General features: G+C 41.7%; 1 protein-coding gene and 1 long non-coding RNA gene across 2 annotated transcripts; one reads left to right on the forward strand and one right to left on the reverse strand.

The window, feature by feature from the left end:
- The first annotated feature begins 2,949 nt into the window (after window positions 1-2,949).
- Window positions 2,950-8,081, forward strand: LOC133208625 (uncharacterized). The gene is made up of 3 exons (XR_009724458.1): window positions 2,950-3,129; window positions 6,806-7,053; window positions 7,946-8,081. It is a non-coding gene; the product is annotated as an uncharacterized LOC133208625 (long non-coding RNA).
- Window positions 5,814-12,701, reverse strand: LOC133208623 (ovalbumin-related protein Y-like). The gene is made up of 8 exons (XM_061346634.1): window positions 12,630-12,701; window positions 10,944-11,128; window positions 10,239-10,289; window positions 9,692-9,820; window positions 8,814-8,931; window positions 8,438-8,580; window positions 7,954-8,109; window positions 5,814-7,203 (listed from the first exon to the last, which is right to left on the reverse strand). The coding sequence occupies exons 2-8, from the start codon at window positions 11,109-11,111 to the stop codon at window positions 6,802-6,804; spliced, it is 1,167 nt and encodes a 388-aa protein (XP_061202618.1). The 5' UTR covers window positions 11,112-11,128; window positions 12,630-12,701; the 3' UTR covers window positions 5,814-6,801.
- Between the last annotated feature and the right edge of the window lie 4,700 nt (window positions 12,702-17,401).

A 17,401-nucleotide genomic window follows, 5' to 3' on the forward strand; every position in this document is an offset into this window, starting at 1 on the left:
GAAAAGCTTCTTTAAGAACACCAAAACGGAGACTAAGGAAAAGTCAGGATGATTAGGGAAGGTTCCTGATGATTTGGAAAAGTGACTAACTTTCAGAGAGGGAAAGGAGGAGAATTCAGGAGACTACGGAGGTTTGCAGTCACTGAAAAGGTGTAGTGCACTGCTGCAAAGCACTAGAGCTAGTGTTCATTACAATCTACATTAAGAAAGGCACTACAACTCTGTAAGATACTGCTTGAAATACAATTTATTCCAGTGAACGTTAAAAAGAAAAAGAGGATAGTATGGATAATCTTACACTCCCTCAGATGCAGGGAACCCCAAGTTGTGCAGCACTGAACAGAGCATCAGTGAAAGTGCTGGGCCCATTCATGGAGACAGATGTTGACTAACATTTTGGTCTTTGGAACTCTTGTAGAATTTTCTAAAGAAGAAAAGAACTGAATTCATTTCTACTGTGAAACAAAAGGATATTGTCAAGAAAACAAGCTGCTTCACTTAATGCTAAACACAAGGACACAGGTGGTGCATTCACACATGCCAGGCAGGATCTAACTACAAGTTCCTTTCTTCTGAAATACAAAGTTTACCATGCAGTCCAGGGATATGTTCAACAGAGCACAGAATGGGAAACCAACCTATACGTTCGGTACAGCACAGGCCTGTGCCTTCTTGTGTCAACTGTTATGTGGATCACTAACTCCTTGATGTACAATTGTATTCAAGTTTGAATCACTACAGAAGTCTCCAAAGCAAACCCTTCTGGGAGTATTTCAAGACACATCAAGGAATAATACATAATGTGAAAAGCCAGCACAGTTGTACTGAGGGCAAATACCTCCTGACCAACCAAATTGTTTTGTAGGATGGGTTGGCTCGTTTTATAAACAAGGGAAGAGCAGAGGATATTGCACACCCTGGCTTTAGCAAAGTCTTCAGAATGATCTCACAGAATATCCTTGTGGTCAGATTGGAGAGTTATAGACTGAGTAAACAGGCAATACTGTGGAAAATTAGCTGGACTTCCAAAAACAGCAGTAGCAGGGCTACTTTGAGGACAGTGAGCCATGTGGGCAGTGATGTGTGGGCAGTGCCCTCACCAGCCAGTGGCACACCACAAGATCTGACCATAGGGAGGCAGAATGGAATGCCAGTAACAGGGTCCATCAACAGCCATTGAATCATAGAACCACAGAATGGTTATGGTTGGAAAGGACCTCAAAATCATCTAGTTCCAAGCTCCCTGTGATGGGTAGGGACTCCTCACACTAGACCAGGTTTCTTAAAGTCCCATCCAACCTGGCCTTGAACACTCCCAGGATGGAGCATTCACAACTTCCTTGGGGATATTGCAAGAGAAGAACCAGGGCCAGGGTCCACCTACAGAGCCCAGGGAACAGTGAGAGCTGGCTGCTCCCTGTGGCATGGGAGATTCACTGACCAGGGCCCAGCCCCATGGCAAAAGGAGAAGGACAGATCCTGAAATGGTGACAGGTCCAACCAAGTCTTCAGGTCATAAGGCAATATAGTTACAAGGCAGGTCCAAAATCAGTCTGGGAAGTCAATCCACAAGTGAGGGTGGGGATGAGGCCTGGTGACCACCAAACAGGTCCACAGTGACAGAGCATGGCTAAGATCAAGCCAGAAAATCAGTCCTCAAGCTTCTGTGATCAATGGAAAGAGGCCCGTGGCTGGGCAGAGTAGGTCTGTGGGGAAACAGAGATTAGCCCTGACTCAATGTCACTGGGGCAGGGGCTGATGGCCTGGGAGGTAACATGAAGGTCTGGGCTGTGAGTAGGTGAGGAAGGCCCCATGGGAAGTCAGGGCCAACAAGGGCTGTTTAGCACCTTCAGGGCTCAGTCACATCAGTCTCCCCTCTGAGGCAAGTGTATCCTAGCTCCTTAGAGAGACCTGGGTGCAGGAGGGACTTGCTTTAGAGTCACTTGGTGGCTGTGGGGTGTTAGTGGGCTGTTCCAGAGGACATAGAGCCAGGGCAGGGGCAGTAGACTGGAAAGGGACATGGCATGAGAGTGTGGGGGCTGAGTGAGGGGGGGAAGCTACCCCAATGGGCACAAGCCAGGGAGCAATGGGGTCTGGCTGGGTGGAAGGGGGCTCACTTAGGAGCTTGGGTCTGAGTAACGGGCGAGTGCTGTGAGGAGATCAGGAACTTCTGTAAGGACAAGGCTCTGCGTGACCAGAGACCAGGTTTCCTGATGCTCAGCAGAGGGCTCCAGGAGGCCTGAGCTCGCTGCTAGGGAGAAGCAAGAGCCAGCTTCTTCTTCAAAGAAAGACAAAGCAGGAGGCAAGCGGGTCCCACCACTAGCAGGGCAGGAGTCTCACCAGCCAGGGCTCAGTCCCACAGGATCAGGGTAGAGCAGACCCAGAGACCACAGACAGCTCCAAGCAAGAACCCAGGTCATAAGGCAATGTCATGACTATGAGGCAGGTTCAAAGAAAAACATTGAAGTCAGTTCACACGTCAGAGCTAGCCTCAGGTCCAGTGATCACAGGGCAGGGCCAAGGTCACATTAGGAGTCCTTGGCTAGGCATGGACACAGCTGTGTTTAAGCTGGAGGCTGAAACATCTCTGATGCAGCACAGAGAGTGTCCTGAAGGTCCATGTCAGCTTAGAGCTCCTGCATCCATAGGTGTGAGTAGAGGCTCCAGGTGCCTGGTCCTGGTCAGGACCATTAACCATTAAAGACTTATGAGCGCACCCAGAGCCTTGTACCCATTCACTTATGAGGAAAAGAGATGGACCAGAAGACAAGGCTACCAGGCTTTGGTCTGAGGTCCATCAGGAAGCAGGCCTGGACATAGGCACCTACTGCATACTTCTGGCAGAGACTGAAATGCCAAGTCTCAGATGACATGAGCTTTTGCTGTGGACAACAGTCTTGGCTTGAGGCATTTCATATAATTTCTGGATGTTTAATTTCTTGATACTGTAGTTGATTCAGGCATTGAAGAAAACAATGTGACAAACTATGAAACAGACCTTTCATCCCACTTCCCCACACTCAACTTCAGTCCAAAACCTCTCTTTCTCTGCTTCCTAGTTTTCAGCTTTCTTGTGACACTCAGTGCTTCCCAGTCTGCTTGGTGAAGAAGCAGCAGGCAGGGCAGGAGGTAGGGTTGGTGTATAACTGTGCCTTCGCGGATATCAACTGGGAGCCCTGGCCAACTTTCCCTCCAGAGTCCAGGAAATTCTGTGAGTGCTCTTCCTCTGGTGCCCATGATCAGAGCATATTGCCTGCAAACTCTTGTGCCTTCAGCCATGGCTTTGGTTTGCTTAGGAGAAAGTAGGCCTTTTGTGCAAGTCAAATGTGCAGAGAAGCATGGAGTAGTCTCAGACAATTATATTCCCCAAAGGACTGAGAAGATATGTCAGCTCCAAACCTTCCCCAGATGACATGATAAGGAAAAACACACTTAGTCCGCAAAGCACTTCTAATGCTGTCCTATGCAGCATTAAAAGGAGTGTGATTGCTTTGTGGCTGCTTTTTTTCTACAGACCCTTAGCAGTGCTGTGTATCTAAAACAATGCAGCACGCTGTGGAAGTGGAGCATAGTGGAGAGACAGATGGCAATTTATTGACATACCAACTTCAGTCATGCTGCCAGGGAACAAAAAGGATTACTGAACAATACCTAGACTTTGTGGGAACTGGGATTCGTGTTTCTAAATTCCTCATGGACTTCAGAACTCAGAAGCAGCAGGCAATGTTTCCCCTCATGGCTGCTATTCCCTCATCATGTGTAACACTCTCCATCCTGTCATTTGCAGAGTTGATTCCCACGAGGGCTGCAGCAGCCACATTCATCATGGCAGGGCCTTTACAGCAAGTCCTGCTGGCCCAGACCAGCAATGCACAGACACAGTCCTGAGCCCAGCCATTGGTACAGGGGTGTAGATTTTATTCAAGTTTGCTGAATCTGTGCTTGTACATCTCATTTTAGACCCTACGGAGGAAGTTTTCTCTTTAATAAACCAAGTGACTCTATCCCTTATACAGTATTTGACTGTGATATTATTTTTCCATTCAGGGTACAGACATCTAAAAATTACCCTGGACTTTCACCAAACAACTTTTCTTTCTCTTAAAAATGACAGAATTTCAAGCATAATGTCACTGCTTTACATTTTCAGCATATCAACCAAAATCATCTGCTTGCAGGAGGAATAAAATAAGGACAAAATTAGAAACTACATTGAGCTCTCAAACATAGTTTTCAACAGGTGCCTTTCAGAAGACTGATAGACATTAATTTGTACCCATAGTGACACCTAATGGCCCAAATTAAAACGAGTCAAATAGTTCTGTAGCACAACATGAACATTAGCTGTACTCTGTGCCTTGAAAAACTCTCTCGTGTATAGTTTTAGGAAGCCACCATTTCAGCCTCAATTTTCTCCATTTCTTTGCTTTAAAGTAATCATCAAGCAGAAGAATGATTGAACAATAGAATAGCTGGTTTTTTTTCTTCATGCTATGTTATAAATACTTCCACAATAAATGTTGATAGTTTTATTGTCATTGTACATAGAAAGTACAGAGTGACAGATATGCTGATTTCAGTTTAAGGACAATTTTATGAACTTACACAGTCTGCTGCAATACTTTTCAAGTCCTGCCCTATTTTTTTTTAGTTGCTGCAAAATTCTGTTGACCGCCTTTGGCTCTGAGGGAAGCAGAACACAATGTACACAGTAAACCTTGAAATGTCCTATCTCTTGAAAACCTTTTTTGCTTCAGTACTTGTGTTAACTGTAGATAATCCTTTATAACTGTCTTGGGAAGACCAGTATTTGCAATTGTCCCATAAGCTAGACTTCATAGGAGCTATGACAATGTGTGTCCCTGCTGCAAGCATGATTTCAAGTTATATTTAATGCTGACTTTGCAAATGGTTGAGGCAGCTCCAAAATCTGCCATGTATGTGTCTCCTTTTGTAAGCAGTTTTTAAGTATTGATACTGTAAGTTGCAGTTCTGCGTGTGTATCCCACCAGAGGGAAGGTTGGTTAACTCAGCAATTAACACTAATACTTTCAATTGGATAAACTGTAACCTGAAAAACCGTGACATAGGAAATAACATGTCCTAGAGGATTATTACATCAAAAAGCAATAAGAAATATTTCCTCCTATGATTCTTGTGAGTAATAGAGAGCTTAAGCAGTCCACCTTTTAAGACACTCTCCTTATGTTTTTGAATTTATATCTCTTAGGCATCACCTTGATATATTGTCGTGGTTTAAAACCAGTCAGGCAGCTCATTCACTCACTCCCCCACTTCTTGCCCTCCCCCTACTCCCAGAGGGATGGAGAGGAGAATAGAAAAGAATGCAACTCCCACAGGTTGAGATAAGAACAGTTTAGTAACTAAGGTATAACACAAATCACTACTGCTACCACCAATAATAATAATGATAAAGGAAATAACAGGGGAAGAGAATACAACACCTCACCACCTGCTGACTGGTAACTCTCCCCCCCAGCCCGACCAAGCACTGACTGATACCTCGTCCAACCCCGCAGTCCTAGCTGTTCTGCGTAACTCTCCGTTACATCCAGGGCATGACGTGCTGTGGTATGGAATACCTCTTTGGTCAGTTTGGGTCAGGTGTCCTGTCTCTGCTTCCTCCCGGCTTCCCCTCCTCCCTGCCAGAGCATGAGGCTCACAAAGTCCTTGGTCAGACTAAAACATCAGTGTTATCAGCTCTGTTCCCAGGCTGAAAGTCAAAACACAGCACTGCACCAGCTACTAAGAAGGAGAAAAATGACTGCTACTCCTGAACCGAGGACATATATTTACAGAGGAAGTCTTTTAAAGCTGTCTGGGGATACAATAGCAAAATTAGTTATTGATGTGCCATATGGACATAAGCTGAAGGTAAGAAAAGGAGCTATAGGGTTTACCTTGCTTAAGCTCAAAAGCTCTTTAGTGGCTATATGGGTACATTTTGGTTTTGAAAATAAGATCCGAATCCTATTCTAACCTACTTCTGTCCCACTACCCACTATATCGTATGTTTCAGCTTGTGTGGTGCAGTAACCCAGAATAGGTAATGACAATGACATGTTTATTTTGCAATGCTTTTATTAGAATAAATAGAAGGACCACCAATTAACATTCACAAAATCAATGGTATGTCACTGCAATGAAGATGGGAAATTATATCTGTCAGGAAGATATTGTATTTGGAGATGATAATATATGAAGAAATGGTAGACTTTCTAGATGTTTCTTCAGAACAAGAGAGACAGACACAGGCACAGAGAGACACAGCCTTATACTAACATGCAGCACAAAGAAGCCCACATGCATTCCTGGAAGAAGAATGCTTTGCTAAAGCACAGATTATGTCTGCAAGTTTCCCAGGCATCAATTCAATGGTGGCTGTCCAGAAAGGAACTGGGTTATTCTGAAAGCTGTGTTTCTTTCACTAACCTCCTATACAGAAACCAGATTGTCAATTAAAGTGGAAGTATTTCACACAAAAGTCAGAACACTAGCCTGTCTCTCAAGTTATTCAATGGTGATGGGAGATATTCCTAAACTATCTCCTGTAATTTTCATTCAATCTTGGATATAAGTCCTGAATACAAGTGGTGTGAGCAGAAATACCTGCACCTAAACATCTGAAAAGTCATACACTTCTTCAAGGACATCTCACTAGATATTGAAGGCTTTCCATTTGGAGAAAATATTGAAGAGATGAGATTATACTACAATCCTACAGTAAAGGGGATCTGTTTCTGAGGGGAAGACAAGCTTTATTTCCAGCTCCTTTTTTTCTTAGGGAGAGCAATATTTACCAACAAAAAGGATGATGTTGGTTGGATTATGTTTGATGAAGAAAAGGAAAGGGCGGTCAGCCTTAAACTCTTCAAACTCAGAAGATTGTTTGATGTCTCCAATCACATCTGCTGAGCCACCCATCTCAGTGCCCTCTTCATTGACTTCCATGTATGACCTATGGACAGCCTCTGATATCTTCAGGCTCTTTGCGGAAGAGATGCCAGACAGATCAGCTGAAGAGCTGAACAGGTCAGTCATACCTAAGGCCTTTAACACAGCTATGAGGTTGTATTTTTCCTCAATCTTCATTTTTGGGAGGTACACTTTCACTCTCTTCTTTTCCATAACACTGGGACTGGTCCACTCCTTGAATTTGTCAAAGTTAATTTTTTTCTCAATCTGCAAAGAGAGTCAAGAATAAAATGCATGAGACGAAAGCGCAAGGGCCTTAACGGCTGTGTTTATACCACTTGCTACTATATTTTTTATTTACTTTGTGTACACAATAGAACTGATACTAATCTTAAATATATTTGCTTATATCATGTGCTTCCTCCTGACTACAGCCTATGTACCATCTGTCTTAATGAAGTCCTCCAAAACATTGTCATCTGAAAATTTCCTCATCAGATAAAAAAAACCTGTTCCTCCTGGTATATATTTTATTGATCATTTCCCTCACCTTAGTTCCTTTCTAGTACTGCCTTTCCCACATTCCTTTTAGTCAGCTCCTGTACGGTCTTCCTCATCATTCCCATTTTTTTAGTTCCCCTCAGGTAAGGTTTTCTTACTTAGCAAACCCTTGAGTGCCCTCCTGGAAGACTGAAGTCACTCAAGATTTAAAAAAAATTTTGCTAGCATGTCTGTTTCTGGTACGTGATGGAGACCGATGCATATAACAACTGATTCAGGGCTATAATAGCACTGCCCTCCTTTACTTTTGTTTTATGAGCACTGACCCCTGTGCTCTTCTAAGACGCCAGTCTCAGCCTGAGCACTTGGTGGGACTTGAGGGGCTTTTGTGATCCCCCATCTGCTCAGCACAGCCATGGAGTAGGCAGCTGGGATGTAAATGGACAGCAAAAGATCTGGTGGTAGCAAGGTTCCACTGAACTGGTACCTCTTCTGCTTCCCCTGCCAGGACCATACCTGCTCCAGACCAGAGACATCATCAGGCAACAGCACCAGCATGCTCAGCTTTCCACTGGCATACGGCAGCTCCAGGATCTTAATTTTCTCTGAAGGCACAGTTCCCATTTTGAAGGTACTGTTCTGACACATCATTTGCACAGGTCTGCTTTCTTGCTGCAGAAACACAAATGTGAGATAATGTGACTGGGGAGTGATTTTTTCTTTGAGCAGACAAAAGTACAGGGACAGGAATTGATCTTGAAGCATGCTGCCTTTGAAAGAGACCTGTGTCTCCATTTTCCTGTCTTATATGCTGGTGTGCCCTGGAAGCCTGGTCATACACAGCTCATGCAAACACCCCATGGGCTTAGGCCCAGGCTCTGGCAGTGAGGGACCTAGCTAAATCACCCAACCTGTGACAGCAACAGGCTGTATGTGTAACAGGTTGGCTGTGCAAGCCAACAGCTGTCCAGGCCAGAAGATGGGTCCATGCCCTCCTTACCTCTGTCACACTGAAGGGCACTTCCCGAGTGTCTTCTTCTTTAAATGCTGTCTTCCATATCCCTTTGAAGTAAACGGCATTCACAAGGACCAGTGTAGTATCTGGATCAACAGAGCCTGCCACAAGGAAGTCTTGGATCTGTCCTTTAAGAAAGAGTCAGGGCAGAGAGTGATAAGTTACACCTGGTGTGCACAAATACCTACAATGAAGGGCATGGGGATGGAGGGGTGCCACTTTGTGGAATTTTGTTTTCATAGCAGTAAGCAACCTGCTTTTGCTTGACCCTTTTTTCCTAGACATTATGAGGAGAAGAAGACAAGAGTATAGATTACGGTAGGTGGGGGAAAATATCTGCTACCCATTTTTCGGTCCTTACCATTTGTCTCTTTCTCCACCCAAGAATTAATAAGCTGTCTTGCTTCCTCTGCAGCTGTTTTGAAGTCAACTTCTTCCATCCCTGCTTTGTAGAATTTCTTTGCACACTTTAAGTATTCCTGTAAGCGGAAGGATTGCTGTTGTCAGACAGATGAGTACTTGAAGACGTATGAATGTGAAATGCAAGACCGAAATGAAGCAGAATGGTTAGAACCATGAACCTATGCCCCTATGTTTGAACATGTCAGTCACTGGTGTCTTCCTGTAACTGAATCTTAAAGCTGTATAAGAAAGACTACTTCAAATACTTAGATTAGCACTTTTTTTTAAAGATAGGATTTTAAATTTAATTTTTTAAATATTTTCATAATTTTACTAAAACATCTTCAGTTTAATGAACATTTTTAAGGACAAACAATGTTTGTTTCCTTTTCTTTGTGACTGCTTTTTATTTTTCTGTGTTCTTCCATTCTTAGATTCCAAAACCAAAACCTCCTTTCACTGGAAGATTTGATATTTGGCCTTGAAAAAAAAATGCAAACATGACAATTTCAGTCTTCATGCTTTCAAGTCATAAAATATTTTTCATTTCCCTTAAAAGTTAAATTTTTCATTAAGACACATATTCTAGCAAATGAACAGTTATCTTGATTACTGTCTATGTTTCAACATGGGTGTATTTTATGCCATTATGCTTTTGCCTGACCTCCATATAGCAGCCACAAGAAGGTTCAAACTCATTCTGAGCAAGTTCCCCTCATGGCTCACAGCCACTTCTTCATCAACAACAGTGGGTTGGTGATGGTGGTGCTTCTGTTGGGTGGAGTCACAGGGCCTTTATGGGGAATCCTGCAGAAATCAGGCTCCAGTACAACTCACCGGAAGAATGGGGTATGTTTTTTCAATATAGAGTTTGTCAGCCATCTTCAGTAAGTATGTAGCATTCGGCATGGTGAGGTCTGAGAGAAGATCCTTGAATGCATTATGGATGTATTCAGAAGTGCCACACTGAGGTGGTGACATGAAAATAAGAAGACACATTGCATTAGTTTCTTCTTATAGTATCATAGAATCATAGAATGGTTAGAGTTGGGAAGGACCTTAAGATCATCTCATTCCAATGGCCCCTACTATGACATAAGACCTTAAAGAGTTGTCCCTATAAGTTAAGAGTCACTCTGCAATGGAATCCTCCCCCACAGATATAGGACTGTCACCTCTGGGACAGCAGGTGCTGTGGTGGTGGTGCACTGTTCATCCTTCTCAAGGTAAGTCCCCTGAAATGCGCATTTTGGAAGAGTGCAGTTGTGTTTGTGTCACTGACACTCTTGGTTTGAGAATATTACCATAGTTTTTGACAGGGTCTGATACTGTTTTGTTCTGAGGAGAAAATCATACAGAAAGGCGTATCAGGTTATTTCTGTACCTCAGAGTCAATAGTGTCTCCAACTCCTGTGACGTTATCAAAGTGAAGAACCTGCAAGAGAAAAAGCCAATGGTAGAAACAACAATCATGACCAAGAATTATGTGAATTTGAGATTTACACATGATGCTTAACATTGAGTTGTTGGCTCAGAAAAAAATATTGCTAACTGAAAACACAGATGAACTAAAAATTCACAAGTGAGCTTGCAATTGGTTTATACCCTCTGCGGCCTTCTTGGGAACTGTAAATACTACTGTTTTCTTAGATGATAGTTTTTCTTTGGATGTCTAGAAATTAAATGAGTTACATATGTACTGCTAATTGTATTCCTTTCTTCCTGGGGTTTGTAGTTTTTATATATTAAAAAAATACCCTGATCACATTATCTGGAAGATATCAGAATTTAGAAAAAAAAATAGTATTATAAAATTTGATGACAGTTAATCTATTTTGTTATTGTTCTTGAGATATTTTTTTTTTCCTAGGTCAAAACTAACTGCCCGTTATAGTGACAATATGCAACTTTCCTTAGTATTTTCTCTGAATAACTCTCAATCCAATTCTCCGTTTTGTGACTATGGCTTACTCTTGTATATTAAAACAGGTGAGAAGCTCATCAGTGGTTAGTATATTTCAGTGATATTACTTAGAAGGAACAACAAGCACAAGCAGAGGTCACTTTACACCCATGTCAAGTAACTTACCTTCTGCATCTGAGACTGAGTGTTACCTCTTGCTCCCAGATAGACCATGGCCAGGGCTGAAAGGATGCTCAAGGAGGAGTAGAAGATGTTGTCGTTAACATGGTGGACTTTCAGCTCTTTGAATACATCAAAAGCAAATTCTGCATTTGCTTCACTGATGGAGCCCATTGTGAAATCAGTGTTGTCTAAAGCAAACAGAAGGAGTCTGGCTTATTATGTTGAAATACATTAATGGTAATGCAAGAAAGTCAGCACACTTGAACCCCTGAACTCAGTGCACAAGGTTTTTCTTTGCAACAAACAGAATCCAGTGGTGTGGATTTAAAAGGCAGGCGTGCTTTTGGATTCGTGAGCAATGAATGTGCTGGGTAGGTACCTATTATGCATAAGCTGCTGATTCTCTTATTTGAAACTTGATTTCTCCCTCCTTGTATATATACACCATATTGTTGAAAATGTTGCAAAGAATATTAGCTACCTTGAAAGAAGCATATTAACAGTCTTTTCTTGTCTCTTAAGAAAAAATATCAACATAGATATTTTTGAGACTCCAAATCAGGCTCTTTGCTATCATTCTTAACATCACTTTAAAGATCAATAAAGAGATTAACAGGTCAGCCATCTATGATCCAAACTGCTGTTAATTTCAGTATACAATGTACACATCTGAAACAACAGCATAAGTTTTGCTAGATTTATTCTAATTTCTGCCTAGTGTAAACAGAAGCTAGATTCTTACACCACCTACCTTATCAGAGGCCCCCAAAATTAGCAACATTACTTTTATTTCTTTAAAAAGGATTATAAAAGCATATCATTAATTGCATCTCACTGTTTAAAAAAAAGCGTTCAATTTTTTAACACCTTTTCCATAAAATACACCCTTTAATAAGAAAGTGATTGTTCGGCCTTTTGTTTAATTTGCAGAGATCTTCACATGTTCTGTATTTAAGTATTTTTCTGCCCTTTTCCTCACATCCTTGTAAAATTTTCCCTGTATTTTCAGCACCTCACATTTTGTATAACATGGAGGAAATTATTTTTTAATAAAAAAGACAACACAGAATAGAAAAGACGATACTGTAAAGTCTAATACAACAGAATAGCATCTATACCACTTACAATTTCGCACATGTTGACACAAACAGAGAGAACCTTGCTAGGGTGGTGATTTTTTTCTTTAATCTTAGACAATGTGACTAAAAGACAATACAGAGCTGCAGTGTGCTGGGGTCACCTGAGCACACTGCATGCCTTAATTTCATTCAAGAATATCCATAAAACCTGCAAGTGAGCTTTAGTTGCACCCTCTGGAATTTAAGCAAATTCAATTTTGTGTTTTAATCCTTAATGAAAAATAAAAGGGATAGAAGAAAAAGGAAGAAAGGCTGTCACAGCGTATCACCAGCTTTCAACGTGAAGCAGCTATTAAACAAAACGTTAGTTCATACAAATATTTTGACTTTTATGCATGGTAGAATATGAAACAGTAAAGTAATGCAGAACGCGTATGAAGGTGAGGTGAGGTTTCGGCAGAAGGCATCCTTTAATCATTTGGTTCTTCAACTAACGCTAAAAGTCACAAACATGAGGTTACATCAACAAAACTTTTTGCAAGTTTTGTTACAGACAATTTTTCTTAAATTGCAGAAGAGAACTTCAATCATCATCAAAAGAAGCACTTACCTTTTCAGCTTCACCTGCAAAGGTAATAGTACAGCTTCCCAGCTGTACTTGGTGCAGACTTGCCGAACTCCTAGGAATATATGTGTAATTTTGTGACACGCCCCACGCTGCCTGTTCTGTGTTTAACAAATAAAATGATGGATGGAGCTCAATGTCAGGTGTGTACTTTTACTTGGAATAAGTCCATTCTTTAGAAAAAAAAAGCCTGAATGCCTGAATGAAAGGATTTTCCACTAAAATCCCTAACAAGTCCAGAATGGGAGATTTATTCATATAGCGCATAAAACCTTGCAGAAAAGGAAAGATCATATTGAAATAGCTGAAGCAAAAATAGTGTAAAAGCTATTCATTGGAACTTGAGTTTTAAGTATGATCTGATGATGGCAGCAAAGTGCGGCAAAGCTCATGAAAATAAAACAAAAAATGTGAGAAACTGAGCCTTGGAGAATGTCTCTAAGGAATTCTGAGTTTATTTCTTAGTTATTCCTCTGTAATGAGTACTGACAGGCCAGTCCCCTTTCAGAGTCTTTGTTCTATTAACTCAAAAAAATTTATTAATATCAGCATCTGCAGGACTCCTTCCTATGGTATGCCCACACTATACTTATTGCAACTCTTCTCCCTCCTGTTGCTGGCTGGACTACCAACATCACTGGTCTTTCTTTCAACCAGAGTACATTGCTCCTGCTGAAGAGTGGGGAAACTTCTGCTACCAAGGAACTTGAGAAAGAGCACATCCTTCAAATGTTAGTTGCCAAATTTAATAATATTGAAAAAGATTATTCTGCAAAAACATGTATGTAATTGCCCAGTGCCACTGTTTCACAGTTTCACAGACCTCAGTTTCACAGCTTTTCATCCTACAGCAATCTAACTCAGGGAACTCAGACATAGTCACAGTCTGTACAACCCATCAGTAGAACAAAACCTTCAGTGAGCATACTGTGGGAATAAAAACTAACTTCAAAGGGAATATTCAGAGCATCTGTATAGAGAAGTATTACAGAGCTGAAGAAAAATGTACTGGGGAAACAAGGGTTGAGGTTGCTTTCCAAATTCAGGCATCAGGATATTTAGATCCCAGTCAGATGGTACCATAGAATCATAGAATGTTTAGGATTGGAAGGGACCTTAAAGCTCATCTAGTTCCAAAACCCCTGACATGGGCAGGGATACCTTCCACTAGACCATGCTGCTCAAAGCCCTGTCCAGCCTGGCCTTGAACACTGCCAGGGATGGGGCATCCACAATTGCTCTGTGCAGCCTGTGCCATTGCTTCACCATCCTCACAGTAAAGAATGTCTTTGAAATCCACCTAATCTAAATATCTCCCTTTTTGACTTAAAGCCATTTCCCCCTTGTCCTGTCACTACATGCCCTTGTAAAAAGTTCCTCTCCATCATTCTTGCAGACCCCTTTAGGTACTGGAAGGCTGCTTTAAGGTCTCCCTGGAGCCTTCTCCTGGCTGAACAACCAGAAAAGGATTCAAACTCACTGCTAAAATTTTGACGAATAGTTTAAGGTGAGTTTGTTCTTTTCCTTTTCCACAGGTCACAGCACCAGATGCTAGGTTCAAAATGTGCCTTTTGTGCATATAAAGACCATTTTTCAGATCTTTCATAAGTAACTTCATGGTACATCAGGTGAACAAAACAGCTGAAAAAACATTCATGGTCTGCAGGACGGTCATAATATACAATAGCAAGCAGAAAAGTCACATAATTCCTTTGTAATGAAAGAATGAACAGACAATAAAAGAAACGGCTTTGACCTCCCTGAATGCCATGTGATTTTAAAACAGAAATCCAAAGTCAATACACAAAATGCCTCTGAAATTGTTCAGAACAAATCATGCTCCTGCAAAAAAAAAAAAGAGGTGAACTCTTTAACCCTTTTAGTTGTCTATGCAAGTGAAAAGCCTCTGAACTGTCCATGCCTTTCTCCCTAAGGCAGTCCTTGTTAGTCCTGTTAAGCTGAAGATGCTAGTGCAGTAACAGTGAATAGCTCAGTCTGGACTGGTGTACTTACATACCACTAGTATTTTACATGGCACACCGACACACACACAGGCTTGTCTGCTACAGCCATTGTTGTAGAGCAAGCGTGCTTTTGAGGAAAGATGTTTAGCCCTTGCCTCACATTGTTCACCCACCACTGCAAATCTGTTGTAAAGACAGTAAGCTATTCCCTCACAGGAGTGATACATGAATGGTACACAACCACTGTTTTAAGTCCATTTATCTGAAAATGGTATCACCATGATGGTAGAAAGACAGATCAAATAGGTGAATGTGTCTGTACAATGCTGAATACTTTTAATGAAACCACTGGGAGAACTCTCTAAAATGCAAGCTGTTCCTGTGTCTGCTGCCCCTTCTGCCTTTTCTGCTTAAGACTGCTTTGATTCTGTTCAAACAGGCTTCAACACTCATGGCCATGGTCCATTGTTATATACTTTACAGCTCAGAAGTCAGAGGATTAGCCAATATGTTCTAACCCTGTCAGTTATAACTTTCCAGTATGACTTGAATCTTTTTTCTTGACAACCAAATTGTCTAGCAGTACAGTCTGCTACTTTGGCATTTATGCACCATCTACCTGAATCACATTTGGATCATTCTAGTCAGCTTGTAACTTATAAGCTACAAAGATATCCAGGAAGCCAGTACAGTTGTTTCGCAGCAGCCAATTTGTAGCATTAACATTGTTGGCAATGGCATGGTTTTTTTTAAATAATTCCTAGTTGAATATATTCATTAATGAGAGCTGGAGCACTGCAACATCTTTCTTAAGGGTTAAAGAGGGAGGCAGAGCACCTTGGGAGAAAAGGAATCATAGGAAGATTGAACGAAGAGTGCACATAAGTTGTAACTATCCTGGCTTTCATGCTAAAATCTTCATTCCTACTAGGCCAGGTTAGATGGGGCTTTGAGCAATCTGGTCTCTGACCTGGACATGGGTTTTGGAACTAGATGGTACTTAAGGTTCCTTCCAACCCAAACCATTGTGTGATTCTATGATTCTGTGAAAGGAATTTTTTTGTTTTGCAGTACAGAAGGGGCAGTACACTCCGCTAGAAGCATGCCAATACACAAGCCAGGTTACAGTTTTTGTTAGCATTTCTATTTTTTGTTGGGCAAATCAATGGATTGCTCTTTCCAGCACAGCTGTGTAATGCACACAAAAACAAAAGGATGTGTTTTGCCATATGTCGTTTCAACAATGCTTGTCCCAAGAAAGAGGTCAGCTAATGCTCTGCTGTCCTTTACTCTGACAGGCATTTCATTGTAGTGCTGTCCCTAAACCAACAGACTCGGGCATTCCAAAAGGATATGAAGCCCAGGTCAGCTCACAGACCAAAGCATAATCCAATCACAAGAATCCACACAGAACTCAAGAGTTGAGTTCCCCTCCACTCTGGTGCTTTTTTTGCCAGTACAAAGGAGCATTTTGGTTGTTTCATGTTTGTCTGGCTCAGAGTGACTGCCAGTGTTTGTTTAGTTAATTGCCACTGCAGCCCTTGTTGCTGTAGCTATCAGTGATGGTTTATCTCTCAACTGTCCTGTAGAACTCTGTTCTTTCCCCACTCTGAAGAAAATGAGGTGTCTTGTCAAGCTTCTTCAGACAGGAGCTTGTAGCCCAAATGGCGCTTGTTACCCTGGAAAGGAGAAAGTGCAGTATAGTCTTATCCAGGCGCATATCTTATTTGATGGGAGGGTGAAAAGAAGGTGGAGCTAGACTTTCTCTAGGGTTTTAGGCAAGAGAGAATTGACACAACTTGAAATAGCATAAATTCTATTTAAACATAAGAAAACACATTTGATTATGAGGAGAGAGATAAAGCCAGGCTGCCCAAAGAGGCTGTAGTGTCTCCCTCCTTGGAAATATTCAAAACCCAGCAGGGTTGCTGTAGCTAACCTTGCTTGAAGAAGGGATCTTGGTGTAGGCAATTGGCAGAGGTAACTTCCAGTCTCAGGTGTTCTGTGATTTTATGTTATATGTAGAGGAAGATCTCCAGGGAGATGGAGACAGCAGGGCTCTTTTCCATTAGTGTGCAAAGTACTGTGGTACAGATAAGGCACTTACTATAGGAATGTGTGGCAAGTCCCAGAGTTTTGTTTCCATGTTGTACAGGGAGCAACATCATGTCATACTGGGGAGACCTGGGCCTCTCTTTGTGCTTTCTAAAGGTGTGTTAGTTGTACCAAGAGGTGCAGAAGGTTTCAGACTTTTTCTTGCCCCCGTGTGTCACCTGCCAAGCCTTCCCTCTGGTGCTGCACAGTAGTCTGTCAGAGTAAAAGGGTCTCAGTTCTTCAGAAAACAAAAAAACATAAGCCTTTGGAAGGCCAGTAGCAACAAGGAGGTTTTAGAGGTTTATTTATTTTTTTCTGTTTTCAACTAAAACATTTTGGATTCATTCATTTCAACTAAAACAATTTTAATATTGTTAAAATTTTATTAAATTGCAAAAATAAAATATTGTTAAAATGAGAACCAGAACCATGCCTCGGAAATGAAACCTGCCAAGTGAAAGCACAGAGGTTCTCATGCAGAGCATTGGGTCCAGCCATCCTCCTGAAGCATATGAACCTTTCCACTGCATGGCTTGTTGGTGGTTGAGAGCACAGGGTCTGAATCACAAACGCCATCTCTCTGGGACGCAAGAAGGCCTGCTTGCCCCTAATATCCCTAGGGTTTTGAATGCTCAGAGGCCATACCAGCCATTCATCATCCCACTGCCCAGCTCTGACACCCCTTTCCTGGGCAATACT

This window comes from Neopsephotus bourkii, unplaced genomic scaffold, assembly GCF_033783945.1.
Source record: "Neopsephotus bourkii isolate Nb327-2 ecotype Australia unplaced genomic scaffold, CSIRO-AGI_Nbou_v1 NB_272, whole genome shotgun sequence".
NCBI classification, from domain to species: Eukaryota; Metazoa; Chordata; class Aves; order Psittaciformes; family Psittacidae; genus Neopsephotus; species Neopsephotus bourkii.

What these genes read in the sequence shown, in the direction of transcription:
- LOC133208623 (XM_061346634.1), bottom strand. Translation starts at nt 11,111, where the DNA reads ATGGGCTCCATCAGTGAAGCAAATGCAGAATTTGCTTTTGATGTATTC. An exon ending in GAGACACTATTGACTCTGAG is followed by an intron (nt 9,821 to 10,238) that starts GTACAGAAATAA and finishes TCACCACCTCAG; the next exon opens with TGTGGCACTTCTGAATACAT. An exon ending in AAACATACCCCATTCTTCCG is followed by an intron (nt 8,932 to 9,691) that starts GTGAGTTGTACT and finishes TTCCGCTTACAG; the next exon opens with GAATACTTAAAGTGTGCAAA.